This window comes from Meriones unguiculatus, chromosome 17 (assembly GCF_030254825.1).
Source record: "Meriones unguiculatus strain TT.TT164.6M chromosome 17, Bangor_MerUng_6.1, whole genome shotgun sequence".
In the NCBI taxonomy this organism is placed as follows: Eukaryota; Metazoa; Chordata; class Mammalia; order Rodentia; family Muridae; genus Meriones; species Meriones unguiculatus.
Genome location: NC_083364.1, coordinates 37,404,925 through 37,427,244, shown reverse-complemented (window position 1 = coordinate 37,427,244; position 22,320 = coordinate 37,404,925). Strand labels below are relative to the sequence as shown.

At 47.4% G+C, this 22,320-nt stretch overlaps 1 protein-coding gene across 2 annotated transcripts in view; it reads right to left on the bottom strand.

Annotated features, from left to right (window-relative positions):
• The window catches only part of Itgb5 (integrin subunit beta 5), a 107,305-nt gene that overhangs the window by 45,346 nt on the left and 39,639 nt on the right, over window positions 1-22,320 (bottom strand). For both annotated transcript variants that reach the window (XM_021640288.2, XM_021640289.2), the window contains exons 5-6: window positions 16,162-16,330; window positions 750-911 (exon numbers count right to left, since the gene is read on the bottom strand). In XM_021640288.2, the coding sequence (XP_021495963.2) occupies window positions 750-911; window positions 16,162-16,330 (331 nt within the window). The remainder of the gene's footprint in view (window positions 1-749; window positions 912-16,161; window positions 16,331-22,320) is intronic.

The window sequence follows — 22,320 nt, the reverse complement described above, 5'->3', positions numbered from 1 at the left end:
GAAGAACAGCTCCACCGTCTACCATCCACCACCAGAGCCCATTAACTTGCTTCCTTCCCTATGGCCGCTCCTTGCCCTTCTTGTAAGCAACATCTGCAGCCCCTGCTCATGGCTCAGCACAGGCAGAGGAGGCCACTGCTCTCTGGTATTTGGCTGTGATAGTGGGAGTGGGGGTGGGGGGGTGCCCAAGTGAGGAGACGGGAAGGACCAGGGGCAATTTATTTAACGAGGTCCTGGTGGGTATACCAGGGTCACTACTGGGTGAGGTCTTATAGTTAAAAAGCCGTTTTTCTAGACTCCAATACTCCTGGATAATCTGGAAAGCTTTCTCCTAAGCTGGAGAAAATGGGCTTGTCTTGCAACGACAAGCCAGATATCAATTTGGATCTAGGGAAGAAGAAGGAGACATACCTTTCTTGAAAAGCCTGCCTAACACGTGTGACAAGGTCTTGGAAAGCAGGCTCCACCCTCGCTTCAGATCACCCCTCCATGAGAACCACTGGGCTCCCAGGTCACCTCTTTTGCTCCAGTGAAATAGCCCCCAATGGGTACACAATGGCAGAGATGAACCAGCTACCGAAATCCCTGACAAGACTTGGTTCACAAGGAGGTTGTAAAACTTAGTTGGAAAAGACAAAATAATGAATGGGGCGGAGCATCAGCAAGTACTGAGGTCCAAGGAAGTTTTCAGGGAAGGGGCAGGCAACGGGGTTACAAGCAAAGGTAAGGGGAGCCCTCCCAGCCCTCACCATCTCGTTGGACGCAGTATACTCGTTGGCTTCATTCAGGTGACACTGGCCATCATGTGGCTGGACCAGGCCACCGAGTTTTCCATCCAGCGCGATGTGGGGCACGTCATCCGTTGTGAACACCAGCAGGTGCAGGGCGTCCTTCCGCCACCCGATCTTCTCCTGAAAGACAGAAGATGGAGGGAGGGTGGGATAGCCTTCCTGTACAAAGCTGCCCCGCAGCCAGCTGGTATGATGCCCGTACCGCTCCTGGTCAGCCACTGTAGCCACAGCATTACACAAAAGCCCCCAGGGATTATCATCGGGGTGGGGGTTGGGATATATGGTCACCCACTTAGTATTGGTGAAAGGGCATCCCTAAATGTGTTGGTGATTTCAACATCGCTGAGAGTTGGCTACTCTCTACACGTTAGACAGGGAACTCACGGAGCTGGGATTCACAGACCTGAAAGGTTAAAAAGCTATCATTCTCTCAATGGCAGATGAGAAGCTGGAGTACCACCCTCTCTCCTCTTCATCTGAACAGCTATGATGCTGTTTCACTCGCTTCCAAAAGCAGCATAGACACAGAAAAAAAAAGGGGGGGGGGATCAAACAAAAAGAGGAAGAGAAGAGGAAAGCAATTCAACAAAATGCCAGAGGAGACTGAAGGCCTGCTGTGGGCACAAGTGGTCACCTCAGGAGTCAGTTCTGAAGTCATATAACTTTTGTCCAATACACAGCTGCTCGTCTTGATCCCTTGGAAGGTCCGAGATCTACCAAAAGCTTATCCTGCTTCTTAAAGGCACTCCATTCAAATGAAAACAAAAACAAACAAACAAACAAACAAAAAACAACAGCTTCAACTAACCATGAGGGTGTCAATGAAGGCAAATACAATGTTAATGGAGGCCAGGAGGGGAGAAGGATGGAAATGAGGGAGGAGGAAGGAAGAGGACAAGAGGATGAGTATGATGAAGAGGAGGAGGAAGAGGACAAGAGGATGATGATGAAGATGAGGATATAGAGGAGAAGAACCGAGGTAGAAAAAGGTTTTCCCAATTTGGATGAAATTCAAGGTGCTCTGGAAAGATAGGGAGAACCCTTCAAGGAAACAGAAAGAAAAAACAGGGAGGGAGGAGGCAAAAAAAGAAGCAGGTATTCTAGGCATTGGCAGACACACTAAAGAGAAGGACTGCAAAGAGACCCTACATCTGGGGAGCCAGAAGCCCCTCATAGCTACACCAGGACAAGCTGGTCATGGGACAGGAGCTACAATGAGGCTTTTCTTGGTGGGACAGAAAGAGGCAGGAGAAGCTGCTGGGATTCTGGTCTATTGATTCTTGCTCCATTATTTTTCACCTTCTGAATGCATGTGTATGCACTTAAAAGAAGTGAATACTGCACTGCATAAATTATCCCTCAATAAGCCAGACTTCAAAAGACAAAATACTCCAACTCGAAACAGTGTCAACTCCGTGATTCTATTTCAAGAGCCTCCGGCCGTAAGAGCACTAAGTTTCAGCATCCTTCAGTTCCTACCTGTTATAGGGTATGGCTGGCATGTCCCCCTCCCCCAACCTTTTCTACCTTGAACTCTCCGGACCAGGGGCTGGGTTGCCCTTCCCCGAGAGGCTCTTCTTTATATAATCCAGACATTTTAGTTACCTGCCCTCTTTTGGTCCTTTGGTACCTCTGGCCTCCTGGCTGCTGTATTTATCTTGACCACTCTGGACTCTCCCAAATGTGTCTGCTCCTGGCTACATACACTCTTCCATGTATCTATAATAAACGTTCTCCTCCATTACACCTATGGGCAGTCATGTCCTTTTCTTTCCTTTATGTTTCTTTTTTCCATTCAAAGAGTGCCATGAAATTATGCATGGCCGCGGTTTATCAGTAGTGAGAAAAAATGGAAAGGCATGGATATCCTCGAGTGTGAGAACAGGGAAGTTAACGGAGGTGGCCTTTCCCTCCACACCAGAAATTACCTTCATAAAAAATCTGAAATTATGTGCGAACAGGGATGGTGGAAACAAAAAAGCAGATATTTGCAGTGTGATGATTATACATTAGGTAAGAAACATAAAATCGTATTTCAGAAGAACACAAGATATTGAAATAAAATATATCATAATGTATTTACGGTTGGATTATGGGTAATCTTTTCCTTTTCCCATTATTCCTCTTCCCAATATTTCCCATATTCCCATTATCAAGCTATAAGCACTACTTCTGCAATACTGGACTTTGAATGTCGTTATTTGCTTTGTTCAGGCTCCATTTTTTTTTTCCTCTGACAGCTTCTCTGTGGTCTCAAGGAGATAGAAACAGATGAGGGGTTAAGTTTAGCAAGGAGCCAGACAACATGGAACTTGAATGCTTTAAGACGGACATTTGAGTTCTCCTGCTGCGGACCAATCAGTCTATTTATCTATTTATCTGTTTGTTATTTATCTGTCACCTTGGAAGCTTCTTCCCTTGTCTGTAGAGCAGGCATAAAAACATTTCACTTCTACTGAACACATCCAAGATTCCATCAACCCTCCCCTTCAACCCCTGTGAGGCAGGCCGGACGTTGCTATCTGTAGTTGAGCAAACTGGAGCTCAGAGAGATAAACTGTCCAGGTCCACTCTACTACCAAGGCAGACTGAGATGGCCTGTGTCTCACTCTCAGAGTTAAATCACCTGATCGTCTAGGGAGAGGAAGCTGTGTGTGTGCAGAAGAGACGATAACTCAGAAAAAAAGGCCAGTATACCACAGCGTTTAACCTATGACTGCCTCATCCAAAAAAAAGTCAATGTTTGCTGAAAGAAAGGGAGAGTGTGCAGCAGAAGCTGCTCCACAGAATGATGATAACTCTATCTCCTCTTAAGCGGGCTCATGATCCGTAAATGGTGTCAAGAGCCTTGGCCCAGAGTCAGGTCTCGGGAATGGGTCAGGACACAGACGAATTATCCACCCCAGGCTTTCAGCTTGGAAATTTCACAAGGTGACTCCCGAGCATTCATAGCTGAGAAAAAAAAAATGTCTGCTGATTGCTCCTGGGGTTATTTGTTTTGAAGGCTTAAATTTTGCATTCCACATTTAGGGCAAGGAGCAACACTGGGCAGTGGGATTTTGTTCTTCCTGTTCAAGAAAGCTGCTGAACTACAATACAGTGTATCCATGGGAGCCAGAGTCCCACATCTTTGAAAGAGATGAACTGGGTTCAAGCCTCTGCTTTTCTCCAACTGTGGGGGCCCTATGAGAGCCCCTTGTTTCTTCCAGCCTTTGGAAGATGGAACTGAAACTGCTTGGCAGGGCTGGTGCCAGATCTTTCTATACAGTGTATCTGAAAAGTACTTGGCACATAAAGGAAACTATAATGGGACTCTAAATTACTATTCAAGGGCCAGGATTAACCAGTTTACATTTCTCCTCTTTTACTATTTGGTAATAAGGTCTTGCAACTGTTGCTAAGCCACAAAGGGAATGAGTGGAGACATTTACCAGCAAGGAGGAATCTCAGAATAACTGTGCAGAGGCAAACAGGCCATATATGTACCTATATGTATTGTTTATATAAAACTTTTGCAAACGGATCTTATGTGTAGTGGCAGGGAGTGATGAAGAAAGGAGAAATGAGAAGGGCACAAACTCACTCACAGGTATAAATGATATGCTCATTAGCTTTGCCCTCAGGGGTGGGGCCTTGCACTCCTGCTAAAGCGCCTACGTGATGGTCAAAGGACAATTTGTGGAAGTTGGTTCTCTCCTTCCTTCCACCATGTAATTGAGGGATCAAATTCAAGTTGTCTGTCTTGGTGGCAAGCATCTTTATTGGATGAGCTACCCCACCATCCGGATATCACCTTGGTTTTGATGACGGTTTCTGGTGTATGCATGCATGTCACATTTTTCAAATGGGATCAGGTATGGTGGTATGTAATCCTAGCACTCAGGAGGCTGAGGCAGGAGGATTCCAAGTTTCAAGTCAGCCTGGGCTACATGTATGGCTTACGTATGCTAACTATACTTCAGCGACAGGTATTTTCAAACAAGGCTTGTTCAAAGGCATTGTTTAAAAACAATGTTTTCCATAGGCATGCCAAAGGCTAGGATCGGACTAGGAATCTCACACATCAACACTCTTCCCTGGAAGCAGTGGCATCCTTGAGGTCCTGGGTCCGGCCCTACATCTGCCTCATCTCGCCTGTGTGATCTTGAGCAAGGTATTTAATTTTTTGCTAGCCTCAGCCTCCTCATCTATAAGGCAGAGATAATGACTACTGATAAAACACAGCTGCTGAAAAGATTAAACAAAACGACACACCCAGCAGCCACGCAATGTGGTAAATAGGCAGCAATTGGTACTCGCTGCCACCACGGCTATTTCCACGGAGCCAAAAACTCCCAGTTATGTCTCTAACTCCTAAGTTCACCACTTTCTCTTCAGTGGGGAGTCCACACTTATCTCCTTTTTGCTTATTTGCATCTCTTAATTTTTATGTTGAATGTTTTCTTTCATTAACAAATTTTCTGAAGGGTCCATTGTTTAGCTAAACCTCTGTTTGTCTCCGAGTAAAACCCACATGTAAACAAAACTGATGTCATTAAACAGATCAAGGTCAGCCCTCGGATGAAAATGTCATGGGTGGGCGGGGCGGAAGCGCACTGGACGCCAGCAAAAAAAAAAAAAAAAGCCTGGCGCCTGGCCAGGCCTCTCTCTCCGCAGGCTAGATCTGTATCCAATTCACTGCCAGCCCTCTTTCAGCTTTAAACCTCTTGGTCCACAGTCAAGTGAGGTGACCTTGCCTCTTCTGTCACTGAGACACAAGCAACTGGCCCCTCCTCACCTGGTTCCTACATTGTGCCACCGTCCCAGAAGGCCCCAGAAGGAAGGTGCGAAGCCAGAGTCCCTCTCTGTTTAAACCTCAAGGCTCCTGCCCTCTGCTCTGATCTCACTGTCTCCAAGGAAGGCGGGCTCCACCCTCCTTGAGAAAACACAGTCCCGTAAATCCTACCCTCCCTGGAAAATGTCCCATCGGTTAGTCTCTCCCTGGTTCCTTCCCACGTGCTTAAAAATATACCCGGAGTCCAGTGATCATAACCCTTCAGTGACCCTTGCGCTTCATCCCTCTGAAATGCTGCCTCTGTTTCTCCACTCAGTTCCCCATAACCTGACCTCTCTCAGCAGTCCATAAAAAGGAGAAGCAGAGATTGACCAGCCCTTCCCTGCTAAGAAAATACATAAAAGCTTGCTGCTTCCCGGGGCCAGACAGACGAGGCTGGCTTATTCATCTATATCCAACAGCTGGCCCCAGAGAGCCTGAGGCCTGGGAGAAAGGACTGGGAAGCAATGGGCTCCGTTTCTTGATTTTGAGGACACCGGTCTCTAGCCTGTGGTACAATCCAGTTTCTTGAAGATGGAGGGAGTCAGTCCGTGGTTACAATGTCTTACAAAGGAAAGCGGGGCCCCCAAATGACTGAATAGTTTCCACCTTCTGGTTCCTGGGGAACTCCCCTGCCCAACACTAAAGTGGTTGCACTGGGCAACCAACCAGAGAGAGTGGCCAGACACCAGTTCAGAGCAAGCTGTGCTCGGCAAATAAAATTGATGTGTATGGGACAGCGAGAGGTCGTGTTGGCCAGCTGCTGAGATGTGTATAGGAGACAGGCCTGAGGTAGCTACTGCAAGTCTAAGCTACCAGGGAGTGACTGGGGAGATGAGCAGACTTGGGAGACTGGGGGTGTAGCTCAGTGGCAGAGCACCTGCCTAGCATACCATGGGGCCCTGGGTTCGATCCCAAGTACCGAAGAGGGGTGGGGAGAATGGAAGGAAAGGGAGAAGAGTAAAGAAGAGGAAGTGGGAAAGAAAGTGTTTCTTCTTTTTTGGGGGGAAGGGGGTGAGAATTTTTTTTTTTTTTTTTGCAGACAAGGTCTCACTATGTAGCCCTGGCTGTCCTGGAACTCACTCTGTAGACCAGGCTGGCTTCAAAGTAAGCCAAAGCTCCCCAGACCCATTTCTAATTGCTTATTTACACTCGGGGACCACACAGAGCATGACAAAGGGGCATGCTCAAGGATATCCTGTAGAGAATTCGGAGAGGGCCTGGGAATCTGAGAGAAGGCCATGTCCCTCCTGTCTTAGGGAACAGGAGGAGGTGCCCTGGATCACTTGTGAGCAGACTGCACTCATGAAACTCTCTATGGAAAGCTGGTCCTAGACTAGAGAGGCCCATCAGCTTCAGTGCGGAATTACCCAGCATTCTGCTGTCAAGATCACACCTCCAACCACGAAGAGGTCCTTGTGCCAAATATCAACACTGTCCCACAACCCTACCTGTCCCTGGAGAATCACCCATCCGCCAAGCTTCCCTCTATTAAAAAAAATATATATTTATTCTATGAATGGCAGTGTCTGGCTATGGTCACTCTATGAGAGCCTAGGAGAAGAAGCCGTGGGTCTGAAGCAGCACCTTCCAAACTGGGGCAAATAAGGCAGAGCACAAAGCTCCCTCAGCTTGCTGGCCTTGGGACCACCCAGTAGAAATCCCAAGCACTGTCACTCATGGCTAACTGAGCCTGATAAACAGGAAAGTCACAGCTCCACAGAGGAGCAGCGGCACAGCCATCTTAGCTGCCCCACAGGATTGTGGGTAACTGTGGTGGTGCCTTAGGGCAGGAATGTGCTCTCTTTGGAAGACCCCCCTCCCCCACCTTCTCTGCTTTTGTGTGATTTCAAAGATAGCACAGGCTCTAACTGGTCAAGGATAAGTACATTTAACGTATGCACATGAATCTATCTGCCAGCTCCGGCTTTGCCATTTCTGGTTTGTCACGGGGGGGGGGGGGGACGGTACTACCACCAACAAAGGAAAGTGTTGCTTGGTACACTTCCAGGGGGAAGTGAAAGGACCAAGCCAGCATTTTGGGGAGGGGGGAGGAGCAAAGGAGAGAGGGAGGCTGTCCCTGACCACTGAGGTTCCAAGAGGCCAGTTTGCCCAGCTGCACCTTAGATCTTGTTCGAAGTAAAGTTCACAGAGGCAGGTCTGTGGCCACCTTAACCTGGAGCCTCCTCACAGCACTTTGCATGAACATTTCCAGAAGGCAGTGGGAGGAGGAGGAAACAGGTGCTGGGAAGGAAGGAAGGAGGGAGGGAGGGAGGAAAGAGAGGCCAATGGCCTGTTTTGGCCAGTGACGGATTCCAAAGCAGATCCAAGTTTGCGGACTAAAGAGTCTTAATTCCAATGTGGCCCACGGGGCAACTCAAGCTTTGATTGTGGGATTGGTTCCCTGAATGACCAACCACACTGACATTCGGGGCCTGTCTCCATCACTTTGTAACAATAAACATGTCTTGTCCTCCTTAGGAGTTTGTTTTTCCTGCTTCTAATCATACTTTGCAAGGAAATATACTTGGGGGAAAAAATCTGCTCTGTGGTGGTTACATTTAATGAGGCCACAGTGTAATATTCCTTTCCTTAGGAAAGAAGCCGCCTGTGACTCAGGTTCTAAACATCCACCTCAGGCCCAACCCCCACGTCTTCCTCCCCTCCACCCTGGACAAAGAGCATAGCAGGGTGTCTCAGAAGCGGCCTCCAACCTACTGAAGGCACCGTAGAATGGATAGTGTTGAGCCATGTTAGATTTTACGTTTGGAGGACTAAGAATGTAGCTCAGTACAGAGCCTTTGCGCGAGCAATGAAGACCTCTGGTTTCATTTCTAGTACTACAGAAAGTAAATGAACGAAGCATTTGTTTTTGTGGGAATGCTACCAATAAGAAAATAACAATGATAAATAAACATCAATAATGTCATATGGGTCAGTGAAATGCTTATAAACAGGAGGCTTAATTTACCCTCAACTGGATCCCCAAACTCAAATAAAATTCCTGAGTAGCTGGGCGTGGTGGTACACGGCTCTAAAGGCAGATCTCTGTGAGTAAGAGGACCGGCAGTCTAGTCTACATAGTGAATTCCAAGCCAATCAGGCAGACCTGTCTTAAAAACAATCACAAACCCTGAGGCCAGGGGCCTTCTATTTTCTTTTCTTTGCTCTCCACCAGAACTGCTACCGAGGTGAGAGTACTGCCAATACACAGGACTGCTGGCTCCACTTTGAGGGCAGTTACATCACACTATAGATACCATGGAGATGGCAGAGCATTGTGGGAAGGTGGACAAGCGAGGAGCAGGGGATATCTGGCTATTTCCCAGCATCCTTCAGAAGCACAGTGGCACCTGTGAGCACAACGCACTGTCTCCCCATCAGATATGTAACAAAGACATTGCCCGCGCCAGGCAGCGTCCTTGGTGCCAGGGAAACACAGGTATGACAATGACAGCATCTCCAGTGTCTTAACGAGGATGCGTGCCATCCAAGCAGCGGCGAAAATAAAAATAAAACGATAAGTGGGACAGAAGTGACAAAGCACTTACCACTAGGAGACCCTGACCCAGTGAGGGTGTAGATGAGGGTGTATTTCCCCAGTGGACAGTCAATTAAGCTGACGTCTGCTACACAAGCAAGCCAGGTTAGACATGCAAAGGAAGAAAGAGCAGTTCAAAGGGTTGGGGCTGTCATTCCGTGGTAAAGAGCATTTGCACAGCATGTTGCAAGTCCAAGGTTCAATTCCCAGTCTTCCAGTTCTAAACCACCCCTAACACCACACACGCGCACGCACGCACGCACACACACGCACACACACGCGCACACACACACACACACACACACACACACACACACACGTTTAAGAACAGGTTTAGCAAGGGATGATATAAGAACATGAGACTCTGGGAGTGGGAAAGGCTGCCCGGACCGATAGTATGATGGGAAGCAGGTAGTTCCTTGGTTTGTTAACATCTATAGAGAAGGCACAACAAACACCAAGACTGTGCCCGAACTGTGTCAACAATGGCCCGCTGGCTACAACAAACATACCACACTGATGTGGGATGTGACGAAGCAGGAGGTTGGGAGGTGGGGTGGAAACTGCTTGATGCAATGAATCTATTAAAATGAAAGAAACAAAAGAAGAGCGGGGACTGCTGGGGAAGCAGAGTGAAGCAACGGAAGCAGCATGTGCAGGAGCCCAGCAGCAGCCAGGGAAGTGGCTCCAGGCCACTGTGGCTGCCATGCAGAGGCCAAGATACAGAGGAAACTGACATACTGGCCAGTATAGAAGCAAGACCTCAAAACCAAACCAAACAACAACAACAAAACCAGCTGGGTGGGGGTGCCTTTAATCCCAGCACCTAAGAGGCCAGAGGCAGGGCTGGAGAGATGGCTCACTAGTTAAGAGCACTGGCTGCTCTTCCCAGAGGTCCCGAGTTCAACTCCCAGCAACCACATGGTGGCTCACAACCATCTATACTGGAATTTGATGCTCTCTTCTGCCATGCTGGCCTACATGCAGATAGAGCACTTACACATAAAATAAATAAAATCAGGCAGATGTATCTCTGTGAGTTCGTGGCCAGCCTGGTCTACACAGTGAGTTCCAGGACAAATAGGGTTACAGAGAGAAGCCCTGTCTCAGGGGGAGGGAGGATGCAGACATGGAGACTTGCCCAGCCTTTTCCCTGGCTGCCTGTCCCTGCCGTGGTCAGTGAAGTTGCCAGCATGTGTCAAAGCCATTTATGGCAGGAAAGGGAGGCGGGGACACAGCTGATCTATGCTAGAGGGTAATCAGGTGGTTTATATAAAGGGCAACAGACATGCGCTCTCACTAGTGCCCTGTTGGTAATCCCTTCCCCTGTGTGAGAATACCCAGCTGTCAGGAGGGCAGTGTGACCCCCAGCGCAGCAGACCAAGGGTCACAGACTTTGAAATGTCACCAGACTAGTGGAGTGATGTGAAAGCACGCATTAACCGCAGTCACGGGAAGAGGAGACGGCTCAGCCGTCTAGCTGCACAAGCCTGGCAACCCAAATGAGAGCCAGACCCAAAAGCCTGCCGTGGGGTGCATATCTGTAATTCCAGCGCTCCTCTGCTGGTGGGAGCAGCAGAGTCACCCCTTCGCTTCTTTGGACCTGACTAATTTCTTGTAGACCTTTTGTCATTTTTCCAAGCCTTGTTTTGGAAGCTTGCTGGCCAGTTAGCCTGGGAAGTGCAGCATAGAAGCAGATACAAGAGAGTCCCTGACTCAACGGGGTAGAAAAAATCCTCTGACCTTCACATGTGTGGTCACACACTCTCATTCCTCACAGAGAGACAGAGGGGGGGGAGGGAGAGAGAGAGAGAGAGAAAGAGAGAGAATACTTTAATACTTTAAGTTTCCTGAAGACACTGATGTGAAGGAAAAGCAAACAGGCTCTGGAAACCATAGCTCTGAGGCCACACTCAGCAACCCACCCACCCCTCATCCTCGGAGGCCAACAGTGCATCCGGTTTGGGAAAGTAGGAAAGCAACCACAGCTCCAGTCTGAACCACCCAGTCACATATCAACCTGTACAATGGAGAATAAGGAATAGGCAACTTAAAGCCAATTTCTAGAAAGTTCTGAGGGAAACAATAAAACTGATGATAAAAGGAGAAACCACAATTCTGACCCAGAAAAAGTATAAACAAACCCAACCATAGGCTCATAACAACATTAAAGGTAACGGCCCACTCCAATTCTAACCCAGTTGTGGACACTGCACCGGAAGAAGATGCTTTCATGGGAGAGCCATCTCTTAGCTGTGTGTGCTGTTAACTGCTGCCTACAGCAACCTGAGCAGCTGTGGGAGCGGAACACACACACACACACACACACACACACACACACACGATCTACTACCACTGGTAAAAGCAGGGTCCTTGTCCTGAGTAGGAATCCCACAGAAAAGCAGGTATTTCTCTTCCTTATCTACTGCAAAGAACACCTTTCCAAGAAATACACAGCATGCCTTAGAGGTAGACCTTAAAGACAAGTTGATAACGAACAGTCCAATCCAGGGAAGCCAGAGCCAAGGAAAACCCCCTGATGCTGTGAGTCAGGCCTGTTCTTAGATCCATCACAAAAAGCAAAGGTCAGCAGAAGCAGAGGTGTGCAACTCTGGCCCTCATGACAGCTGGCCAAGAGCACAGGACTCCGGCCTTTCTCCCTCTGTTGCACTCGGTTGAGAGGACTAAGAGGAAGAGCCTCTAATCTGGGCAAACAGGAACAGGCCCAGTAAAGAAAGAAATGCTTAAACGTTGTAAATGATATCTGAGCTATCCCTCAAATAATATGAAGACAGGGTCGCTGTAAACACAAAACAAGATCGGCCATGAGTGGTGATCACTAAGAGTATGCACGGACTCATGGAGTTAATTTCTCTATTCTCTCCACTATTTTGATTGAAATGCTTCATAATAAAAATAGCATATATTTATCGTAGAAATTTAGACAAATGTAAAAATTTTTGAATGACCAAGAGAAGTAAAAAAAAAAAAACAAAACAAAACAAAAACAAAACACAACAACATATAATTCTGTAACCTAAAAACACTGCTCTCATTTTGGTCTATTTCCAGAATTTTTTTCTTTCCCATGTGTATGCACTCATGCCATGATAATCGGAGATAGTGAGAGGACAATTTGAAAGAGCTGGTTTTCTCCTTCCATCATGCATGTTCCTGGGACTGGACTCAGGTTTGGCAACAGGTGCCTCTACCCATTAGGCAGTATCACCAGTCTATTTTTCTCTTATTTGCCAGATAGGGTCATTTGAGCCACAGTGGTTTTTCAGCCTGCCTAAAACCACTCTTAATTAGTCCACTCTTAATTTCTCTTAGGCATTGTTCAATTTGCTAAAGATTTAGTTTATTGGATTGATTTTTTAGACAAAGTCTTTTGACAGAGCCCTGGCGGCCTGGAACTCACTTTGTAGGCAAGGCTGGCCTTGACCTCACGGAGATCTGCTTGTATCTGTCTCCTCAGTGCTGGGATTGAGGGTATGCACAACCCTGCCTGGCCCTCAAGTTGCTGAAGATTTCTGAAGGTATAATTTTGTTGCCTAGTCATTCACCCAAAGCTAATTTATGATCTTTTCCTAACATTTTTTTTGCCACAATAAGAAAGTCTGGGGCTTGAGAGATGGCTCAGAGGTTAAGAGCACTGGCTGATCTTCCAGAGCTCCGAGTTCAATTCCCAGCAACCACATGATGGCTCACAATTATCTATAATAAGATCTAATGCCCTCTTCTGGCGTGGAGGTATACACGCAGACAGAACACTGTATACATAACAAAGGAATAATTTTTTTAAAGTCTGTAATAAACTAGGGGAAATGACATTTATTAAAAATTAGGAAATTTCAAATGATAAAGAAATGTCCTCATACATCTCTAAATGTAACTGCATAGCACAGAAGTGGGGGAAGGTAAGGAGAAACCGGTGGCTTGCAGACTGCCTAATTCTAAATAATTATTAACTTTCCCTGTGGCAAAGGCCACGGTGAAATGTGTATCAGTTCTAAGGCTGATACGGCGCACACCAAGCCACCCTGTCAATGACAACTCACCAAGTTCAAGCAATGAGTTCAGGAAGTCTGCTAGGAACCTCTGAAATACTGAACTTCAAAGGGCAGACTATTCTACCCATTTGGGATGGTACAGAGGTGGCTCTGGCTTCACTCCGGACCAGACGCCAGCGGTCCCAGCATTCACTGTGCTCTTCATCCAGTAGAATGCCCAGTGCTGGGCATGGCCTGTAACTGACTCTTCCTCCCACCCACACAGCCTTAATGATGACCTCCCCCCAAATGAAAATCCACCAAATTCTCGGGGTAAGGAGTTGAAGGCAATCTTACATTTTTTTTTTCCTGCACTATTTGTCCAGATGCTACAAAATGTAGCATTTGGCTAAATGTCTGTGAAGGCATCGCCTCTTCAGTCAATATCTGAGTGCCAGTAAAAAAGAGGGAGCGTACAACCCGCAAACCATTTCATGACACATGGGCGATTCAGAGATGAGCATGTTATAGCTGTATTCCATCTGGCGTCAGGCTGCTGAAACACACACACACCAGCAACCTCTGAATTACGGACCACGTGTTACTGGACAGCAGCCAACAGGATGGAAAGCCACTGTGACCTCCCACTCTGAAGGAACCCTCAGGCCTCCTCCATGACTCAGCCAGAGAGATGGGGAACCCATTGCTTTCTATGCCTTCTCCTTGCCCTTAGCCATCCCTGTCTACTGTCGGGGGTTCTTCAGAATCTAAACTGGGCTTTCTTCTTATTCTTGCCAAAGGGTGATTACAGAGGAAGGAGAGTATAGGACAAACCCAGCATACACACTCGGAAACCGGAGAGTGACAATCACCGAGGAAGGAAACAGCAGTTACCGTGGGTGTGGCCTTGAAGTTAAGATTTAAGCTTTTCCAGTGTAGTGAGTTTTCTGGTTTGTTTGTTTTTTTTTAAACATAGAAATGTTACATGAATATGTTTTTGTTTTAATCCCAGGTGGGGGATGTGGGGCTGCTTCAGACTGTCCACAGCAGCCGACTAGGAGTGGCCTTGTGCTCTAGCAGGTGCGTGACTTTGCCAGCTGAAGATAGTTTACGTTTAGAATTCTGGGGACTCTGCCGAGGGTATAAATGCTGGTAGAGCCCCGGAGAGCCTGCTATGGCTATTGTTCCTCCTGTTGTTGGCCCTGCTGCTCCTGCTGCTGTTGCTGGATTGCTGGTTTCTGGCTGGAGCTACCCTGAGGAGGAAGATCAAACTTGCCCACAGGAACTCGATGTCCCTAATCAGCAGGGAGTAGTTTAACAATATTGATGCCCCTCTTTCCCCTCTAACCATTCTTCTCTCCTACCTAGTGTTGGGGTGGGGTTGGGGGGGTTGGAAGGGATAGAAGTAGTGTAGGGAGGTAGGAAAAAGAACCCAATAATGTGGCCAATGTAGAGGGAATTGGGACTTTCAAACCAACCAGCAGTGTAAGTAATGACGTAGAGGCTTTTTAATATCTTAAAGTTTAAGCCTTTTGGCTAGAGCAGTCTCTCAGCCACCTATCTAGCTTGACCCCACTACCCCCAGTAGTACATCCTACCACCTCGCTCTACCTCTCTGACCCTGCTCACATCCGTCCATTTTCCTGTGGTTACTGGCAAATCTCCCACCTTCTTCTCCGAGTCCCTCTCTCTTTCCCAAAAGTTCCGCCCTGTACTTCCTGCCATCCTTTGGCCATCAGTTCTCTATTACTATTAATAGACAAGTAAGGAAGGATGAATATATACAAAATATAAGCCAGGCCTAGTGATGCAGGCCTTCAATCCCAGCTCTCAATCCCAGGCAGAGGCAGGCAAAATCTTTGAGTCCGAGGCCAACCTGAGCAAGTTCCAGGACAGCCAGAGCTGTTATACAGAGAAACCCTGTCTCGAAAATCAAAACAACAACAACAAAAAACCCAACAGCAACATTTACAAAACATAAGACTGACAGTGGACCACAGAAATAACAATACCAAGACCTGGCTAGTACTTAGCTCTTTGCAGTTTTAGCAGTCAACAACTGAATACAGAGAGACACACCACCACACACCGTGCCCCATCATTCCCCTGACCTCCCAAACAGTTAGGTTCCTACCACTCCACTAATGAACTCCCATGGGTTTTCAAAACATCATCACCAGGAGGCTGGAGAGGTGGCTCAATGCTTAGAGCACCGTTGCTCTTCCTAAAGGACCCAGGTGCAATTCCCAGCAATTCCCAGCCAATCACATGGAGGTTTACAACCATCTGTAACAATTCCAGAGGCCCTCTTCTTCCAACCCCTATGGATGCTGGGTACGTGTGCACACTAACATACATGCAGGCAAAACCTCCCACATGTAACGTTTTTAAAAAACAAATAAATCTTTTAAAAAAGAATGCACTGCCGGTGTGGACACTCTAGACTTCACTTACTGAAAACTGCTAAGCACAGAGACCAGGAAGACGAACCAAACAACAATGCACACATGCTCCAGGAATGAGCTCAGAATAATTAATCTTTTGTTGCTGCCATTAGGTTTTTTTTTTTACAGAAGAAATTTATTTTAATAATAAGTTGTTAGCAGTATTCCACATATATATATTTCTCCCAGATGGGAACCTCTCAAAGTCTAAGCCCTCCCTCTGGAGTCACACATCACAGAGAACTGAGAAAAACAAGAACATAGTCATGCAACCAAAGACTTCGCTTGATTCTATTTTTCAGCTGGATTCCCCCGTACAGCAATCTTTAAGGTTTAAAACAACTGGGCCGAAAAAAAAAAAAAAAAAGCAACGCATAAACACAGAACAGCTGTCTTTCTGGCAAAGACACTGTCGCACTGCACAGAGCCACACCCAACACCAACGAGCTCAAGTCATCCCAAGTCCAGCTGACTTGATTGCTAGAGATTTCCCCAAGGTGCAGCTGAGCTCAGCCTCTGATGCAAGAGTGGAGCTGCAGGCTCAAAACCTGTCTCATGGAGGCCGAGACCGGAACGTTACCTTGCAGACGGCTGCCTGGAGGACGGCATCAAAGCCCCCCTCGGGGGCATCTCGGTTCCGGGACACCCTCTGCTTCCTCACTTCCTCGTTGAAACTGTCGACTCTGTCCGTGAGAGGCAGCAGATGGCGGAACCCGAAGGACGGGACGCAGTTCGGGAATAACTTGTAACTAGAGAGAGAGAGAGAGAGAGAGAGAGAGAAGAGTTGCTTTTCTTACTGTCGTCTGTAAGCCTTTTCAATTTTTAATTATTTTTCATTATTTTAACAAGTGCACAAGTTTACACACACAAGTCCAAGTGCAAGTGCAGAGATCGGTTGTCTTCTACCATGTGGGTCCCGGGAATGAAGCCCAGGTCATCAGGTTTAGTGGCAGTCGCCTCTACCCACTGAACCCTCTGGATGGTCCCGTCTCTAAATATTCATCAAGTGTTCTGTTCTTCACTCAGTACCTAGAAAAAATATCAACTAACATTTACCCAGCACCCCTTGAAATGAGCACAGTGGAGAGAACAGAGACAAACAGCAGCTCTGAACAGGCAGCCCTCATGGTGGGCGCACAGCCAGACCACGGAAGTGTGCAGAGGTCAGAGCAGACTCTGCGGTTGGGCCTGGGAAGATGAGTGGGACGAGCGGCACACTCAATGACAATGGCCAGTTAGGGCAAGAGAGGCAGGGCTCTTCCGGGAACCAGCTTTTCCACATCAACCGTGATGCTGCCAGGCTCTGCTGGCACAAGAGGAGATGTGGAACGGAGCAGGAACTGAGGACATTCTTCTGCTTGTGAGGACATTCATTGGTGACATTGCAATGATAAAGCATCCGCTCGCCAGAGACACCTAACCGTTGTCGAATGGGAAAAGGACGTGCATGTCAGAGCACTGCCAGGTTAATTATCCAGGGCAGGCCGTAAGTGCCTCCTTTCCTGGAGTAGTTCAATGACAGGATCAAACCTGGGCAATGAGACAGGAAGGGGGGGCCTTCATTGGGTTCCTGGGATAGAGGAAGTGAAGGCAGAGTGCAGGGGAGAGGAGGCAGAGGAAAGCCACTGGGCTGGACGCAGTTAAAGGGGACAGACTGAGAGGACAAGGGGCCAGTCTGGTCCAGGCCTGCAGAGTCTGTGACCATGTAAAGAAGCCTCTCTTCAGAAAAACAAGTAGTGACAGACAGGCCTGGGAGAAAGGCTTTAGAATCCCATTCAGGCTGTGCCTGGGAAGGGAAACAGGCTTAGCAACTGCTAGGTCCTGCCATCCCTGCTGCCAAGGGCAGCCCCAGCAGGACAGGTCCAGGCAGGCTCCTCTCTTCAGAAAGGCAGCTCACAATGGTGCACAGAACACCACACACACACCACACCACACTCCTCCAGAGTGGCAGCTCTTTCTTTACAATTAGTCTTTCCCCTGCCTGCTTCACCCCCCCCTCACACACACACACCCAACGCAGTCTTCACAAATGCCTTTTTGTTTTCATTTTGGTTTTTGTTTTTTCAGGGTTTCTTTGTGTAGCCCTGGCTGCCCTGGAACTCACTCTGTAGACCAGGCTGGCCTTGAACTCATGATATCCACCTGCCCCTGCCTCCCAAAGCGCTGGGATTAAAGGCGTGCTCCACCACCATTCACAAACACCTTATGCTCTGACAGGCGAGCTGATCTTAAATGCCTGCCTCAGGCACCCTGAGATTTTTGTGTAGGCCCCTCATTGTGTATAGAAACAAGCTCGGACACTGACATTCCTGTTGGAAACAGGAGCTGAGAGACTCCATCCACACTGACCTGACAGACAGACAGACAAGCCCAGGAAGGAGGGAAACACAGCCACAACTGCATTCCATTCTCCTGCCAAGCTCCCACTTCCCTTCTGTTGTTTTGGGCCACGACTGAGAGTCTTGGGTGTGTGTTTGTTGTGACGGAGGAGAAACTGAATAGCTTCGGTGAAATGAGAAACCAGGAGGGCTGAGAGGAGCCCGGAGATGGCTCATCCTTGGCATTCACACCTCACTTCACTCCCGCAAACAGCAGGAGCAGTCCCCACCCTCGTGGCCGTGTAATGGAGAACCAGAAAGTGTGTCTGCTGGAAAGAAGCCTGAGCTACACAGAATGAATGTGCAGCAGCCCAGTCAGGGACACCTCTCATTGATGTCACACAGTCTCCACTGTCACTGAAGCAGCACCTGTGACAGGATTCCTTGGAGTTGCTCCAGAATGGCCTGGCGATCTGTTTGCCAGACGAGTAACACGCCCAGCTACACACACGCACGCACGCACGCACGCGTGTGCGCACAGGGTCCGTGCTTTGGAATCCCAGTTGAGGGATGTTTATAAAGAGTTGCTCAATTTAAGATTATTAACCAGGATGATGAGAATGTAAGAAGGGAAGCTGGATGGTGGTGGCGTAGGCCTTTGATCCCAGTACTTGGGAGGCAGAGGCAAGCAGATCTCTGTGAGCTCAAGGCCAGCCTGGTCTACAGAGTGAGTTCCAGGACAGCCAGCGCTATACAGAGAAACCCTGACTCAAAAACAAAAACAAAAACAAAAAATAAGGAAGAGAGAGAGAGAGAGAACCTCACATAAAAATCACTTCAGGGCTAAAGACAGGCTCCGTGGCCAAGAGCTTGCTCCTCCTCAGAGGAGAGAATTTCAATTCCTGCACCCAGCTGGCAGCTCAGTATTGCCTGCTACTCCAGCTCCAAGGGATCCAAAGCTCTTTTCTGGCCTCCCTGGGCACTAGCACACATACATACACATAAAACACACACACACACACACACACAGTGACGCAACATTATGAAAATACCTCTTATACTGGAAGAGACTGGAACTTTTGCTGGACCTCACCACTCAGGTAATAACACACCTGCCATCCTACTGTGCGTTCGGCCTGTTTGGTTTAACATGCCTTTAAGAAAACAATGTAACACCCAACCTTGCCTGCCTCAGATTTCCCGTGTAATCAACTTTTACAACCTAAGCTGATATACAGCTGCAATCTTGAGCCATGTCCTTTTCCACACCCCTGACCCAGACAATGCCTGTGAATCATTCCCTGAAAAGAGCAAAAATAGAGGCTGAAAGCAATCTTATAAAAAGAATATCCATCATAAATGTTGTACATAACATTTGGGTATTACTTCATAAATGATGATGTTTGTAATACTGTTTTGTTATCTCAGTTGGAGTCAGTGACTTAACCCCTTCCAAAATTCTATTATAATTTTCAGTGAAATATCTCTCCTTGGGACCAAGGAGACTGGATCCGTCCAGAAATATGAGACCTGGGAAATGGTGAAGAAAACTGTAATCAGCCAGCACGCCAAGTAATTCAGAAGCTCCTTCGATGGCAAGATCAAGATGAAGAGAAGAGCCACTGGCAAATGGCTCTGTTTCCCCAAGAAAACAGTGTCTGTCAGGGCCTCGACCTACAACACCACAAAGCTCCTTATTAAGAACAGACACACAGACACACAGACACACACACACACACACACACACACACTGAGACAGGCACAGAAATGGGGAGAGATTAACAAGAGAGCCTTCGGGCAGGTGTAGATTCAGGCTCACAAGACAGAGGACAATGACACAGAGAGGGTGAAGTAGAGAATTCCAATCTGGGCTTGCTCTTGGTTAAATGACACCAAGAAGTGCTTATCCCTTTCCTTAATGGGACACCAATACATTATTGGTGACTTGGCATTTATTACTGAGTACAAAACACACACAAGCACAACATACATACACAGATATAAAAAAACATATGTATGTGTTATATGCCCTGTATATGCAGGTGCTGTGGAACTAGAAAAGGGAATCAGATTTCCTGGAAATAGGAGTTACAGGCAGTAAGCTGCCTAGTGTGGGTGCTAGGAACCAGACCAAAGTACTCTGCAGAAAAAAAAAAAAAAAAGTCACTCTAGTCCCCAGTGATAAGAATTCACAACTTTTATGATAAAGAAACTCCCAGCTTCCAGGCTGTGGCACATGCCCTTAATCCCAGCACTCAGGAGGCAGGGGAAAGGCAGATCTCTGTGAGTATGAGGCCAGCCTAGTCTACATAGCAAGTTCCAGGCCAGCCAAGGCTACACAGAGAAATCCCCAGCTGAGAAATTCACAGGCAAACTAGTCCCCACTGTCAACATGGAAGGTTCCTGACAACAGCAAAGATGAAAACGGTGCCATATGCCAGGACACACAGGGCCTATGGTCCTCGATGGAAAACAGCCTCCAATGAAGATGAGCTAATGAAAACATTTCACACCACGGAGAGGCCAACAGCCCCAAGGAATGTCAGCAAACCCCACACTCAAGAACGGAATGCTCCGAAATCCCTCTCCTAAGACAAGGACTTTTGAAACAGTCAAAAAGAGAAAGGAATGACAGCCGCAAGCCAGACAGGAAATTACTAGAAAAATTAAAAACAAACAATGAAAACTAGACATTGCAAAAAAAAAAAAAAAGTATCTAAAACACAAGGATCTGAGAAAAGGTCCAAGTTAAGAATTATAGGGGAAAGAAAAAAAAAATACAATCACTGAAGTCCAAACTGAAGTTTTAGTCTATAGATGAAATGGCAGAATAAAACTGTAACCTGGAAGGATTCCTAGTATGGACCTTGAGGGGAGGTGGGGGTGGGGGTGGCAGAGGCTGCGTGAGGAAAAGGGAGAAACATCAAGTGAAGCCCTATGAGCAGATGAGCACGGAGACAGCAGGGGAGCAGAGAAGGGGGGTAGAAGGGGAAGGCAGCTGGGCTATATCTGAAACACCTGGCCCAGGTGATGACACAGGCCATTGTCAAGACCCTCAAAGGCCCCCGAGGGCAGGCCAGTTGGATTGCCTGCACAGCATAGCACTGGACAATGTGAACAACTCCAGCCCAGATGGAGTCAAAAGCATGTGACAGAGCACAGAGGAGACCAGAATGACATAATCAGGGCCTGTCACTTCAGCCACAAGAATGGCAGAAGGAAGCAGAATGACACCTTTAATGTGGCAGAGGAACACTGTGGCTTCCTGGGGAAACACACCCAAAGGGTAAAAAAATCTATCAATACCAATGGAGATGTTTTCACATGAATGTGTCTTGATTACTGCTTCAAAGAACAAGTACCACAACTAGCAATAGAAAATTGGATATCATCGAGCATTGGGATTTCTTAGAGTTGCTCCTGTGACTCATAATAACTCTCAAACTGGTCTTTAATCTGATGCTTGCATTGCTTTTTCCTCCCAGAGCAGGCCTACCACTCCTTCAGATTTAGTGTTTCTGGTGCATTCTATCCCAAGTGGAGAAAAACCAGGAAATCTAGTCATTTGTAACTCATTGTTTTTTAGATGTGAGTAACTAACTTAAGGGGCCTCTTTTTTTGTTGTTTTTTTGTTTGTTTGTTTGTTTGTGTGTTTGTTTGTTTTGGAGACAGGGTTTTTTCTGTGTAGCCCTGGCTGTCCTGAACTCAGTTTGTAGATCAAGCTGGCCTCATATTCACAGGAATGGTCTGCCTCTACCTCCCTGAGTGCTGGGATTAAAGGCGTGCACCGATGCGGCAGGGTTCATGGGGCCTTTTACACAGAAAAGCAAACATTTGCAGTTGTCCCAGACCTGGTGTGGGACAGCTAGATTACTCTCTCTGGCTCGCACTGTCCCTCCCAAGTTGCAAAACGCACTCTCCAGGGAGATTGGGACCCCAGGATGGGAAGCTCAGCCTGCACCCCCGTCCCCCCCCCAAAGTTACAGTGTCTCTCCTAGTACTTCCTGGCATACAAAAGAGAGATTTGCATGACTTAGATTCGATGTTTCCTTCCTAACACCCTTTCTTCACTGATTTCCTGTCTTAGGAACAGCTTTTCAGAGCGCTATGCACTCAACTGTCAAGAACGGCTCTGTCTGCCACTGTTTCTGCCTGGAGGGCCTCGAGTAGGAGCTCCGAATAGCTGTGTGCGACGGCTTTGACTATTTGGATGCTAAGCACCCAAACTGGTCCTTGATCCTCTGCCAGCTCCCAGTCCAGCATCTCTGTGGGTGCAGACACACCCTGTCTGACTAGAGTCGGCGGAGCCCAATCAGGGCAGGAACAGAAAGGAGTGGATGGAATCACTGTTCCGATGAATCCAAAAAAATGTTTTGATTAAGATGCTGTTGCTCCCAGTAAGAAGTAAAACTGCAACAATA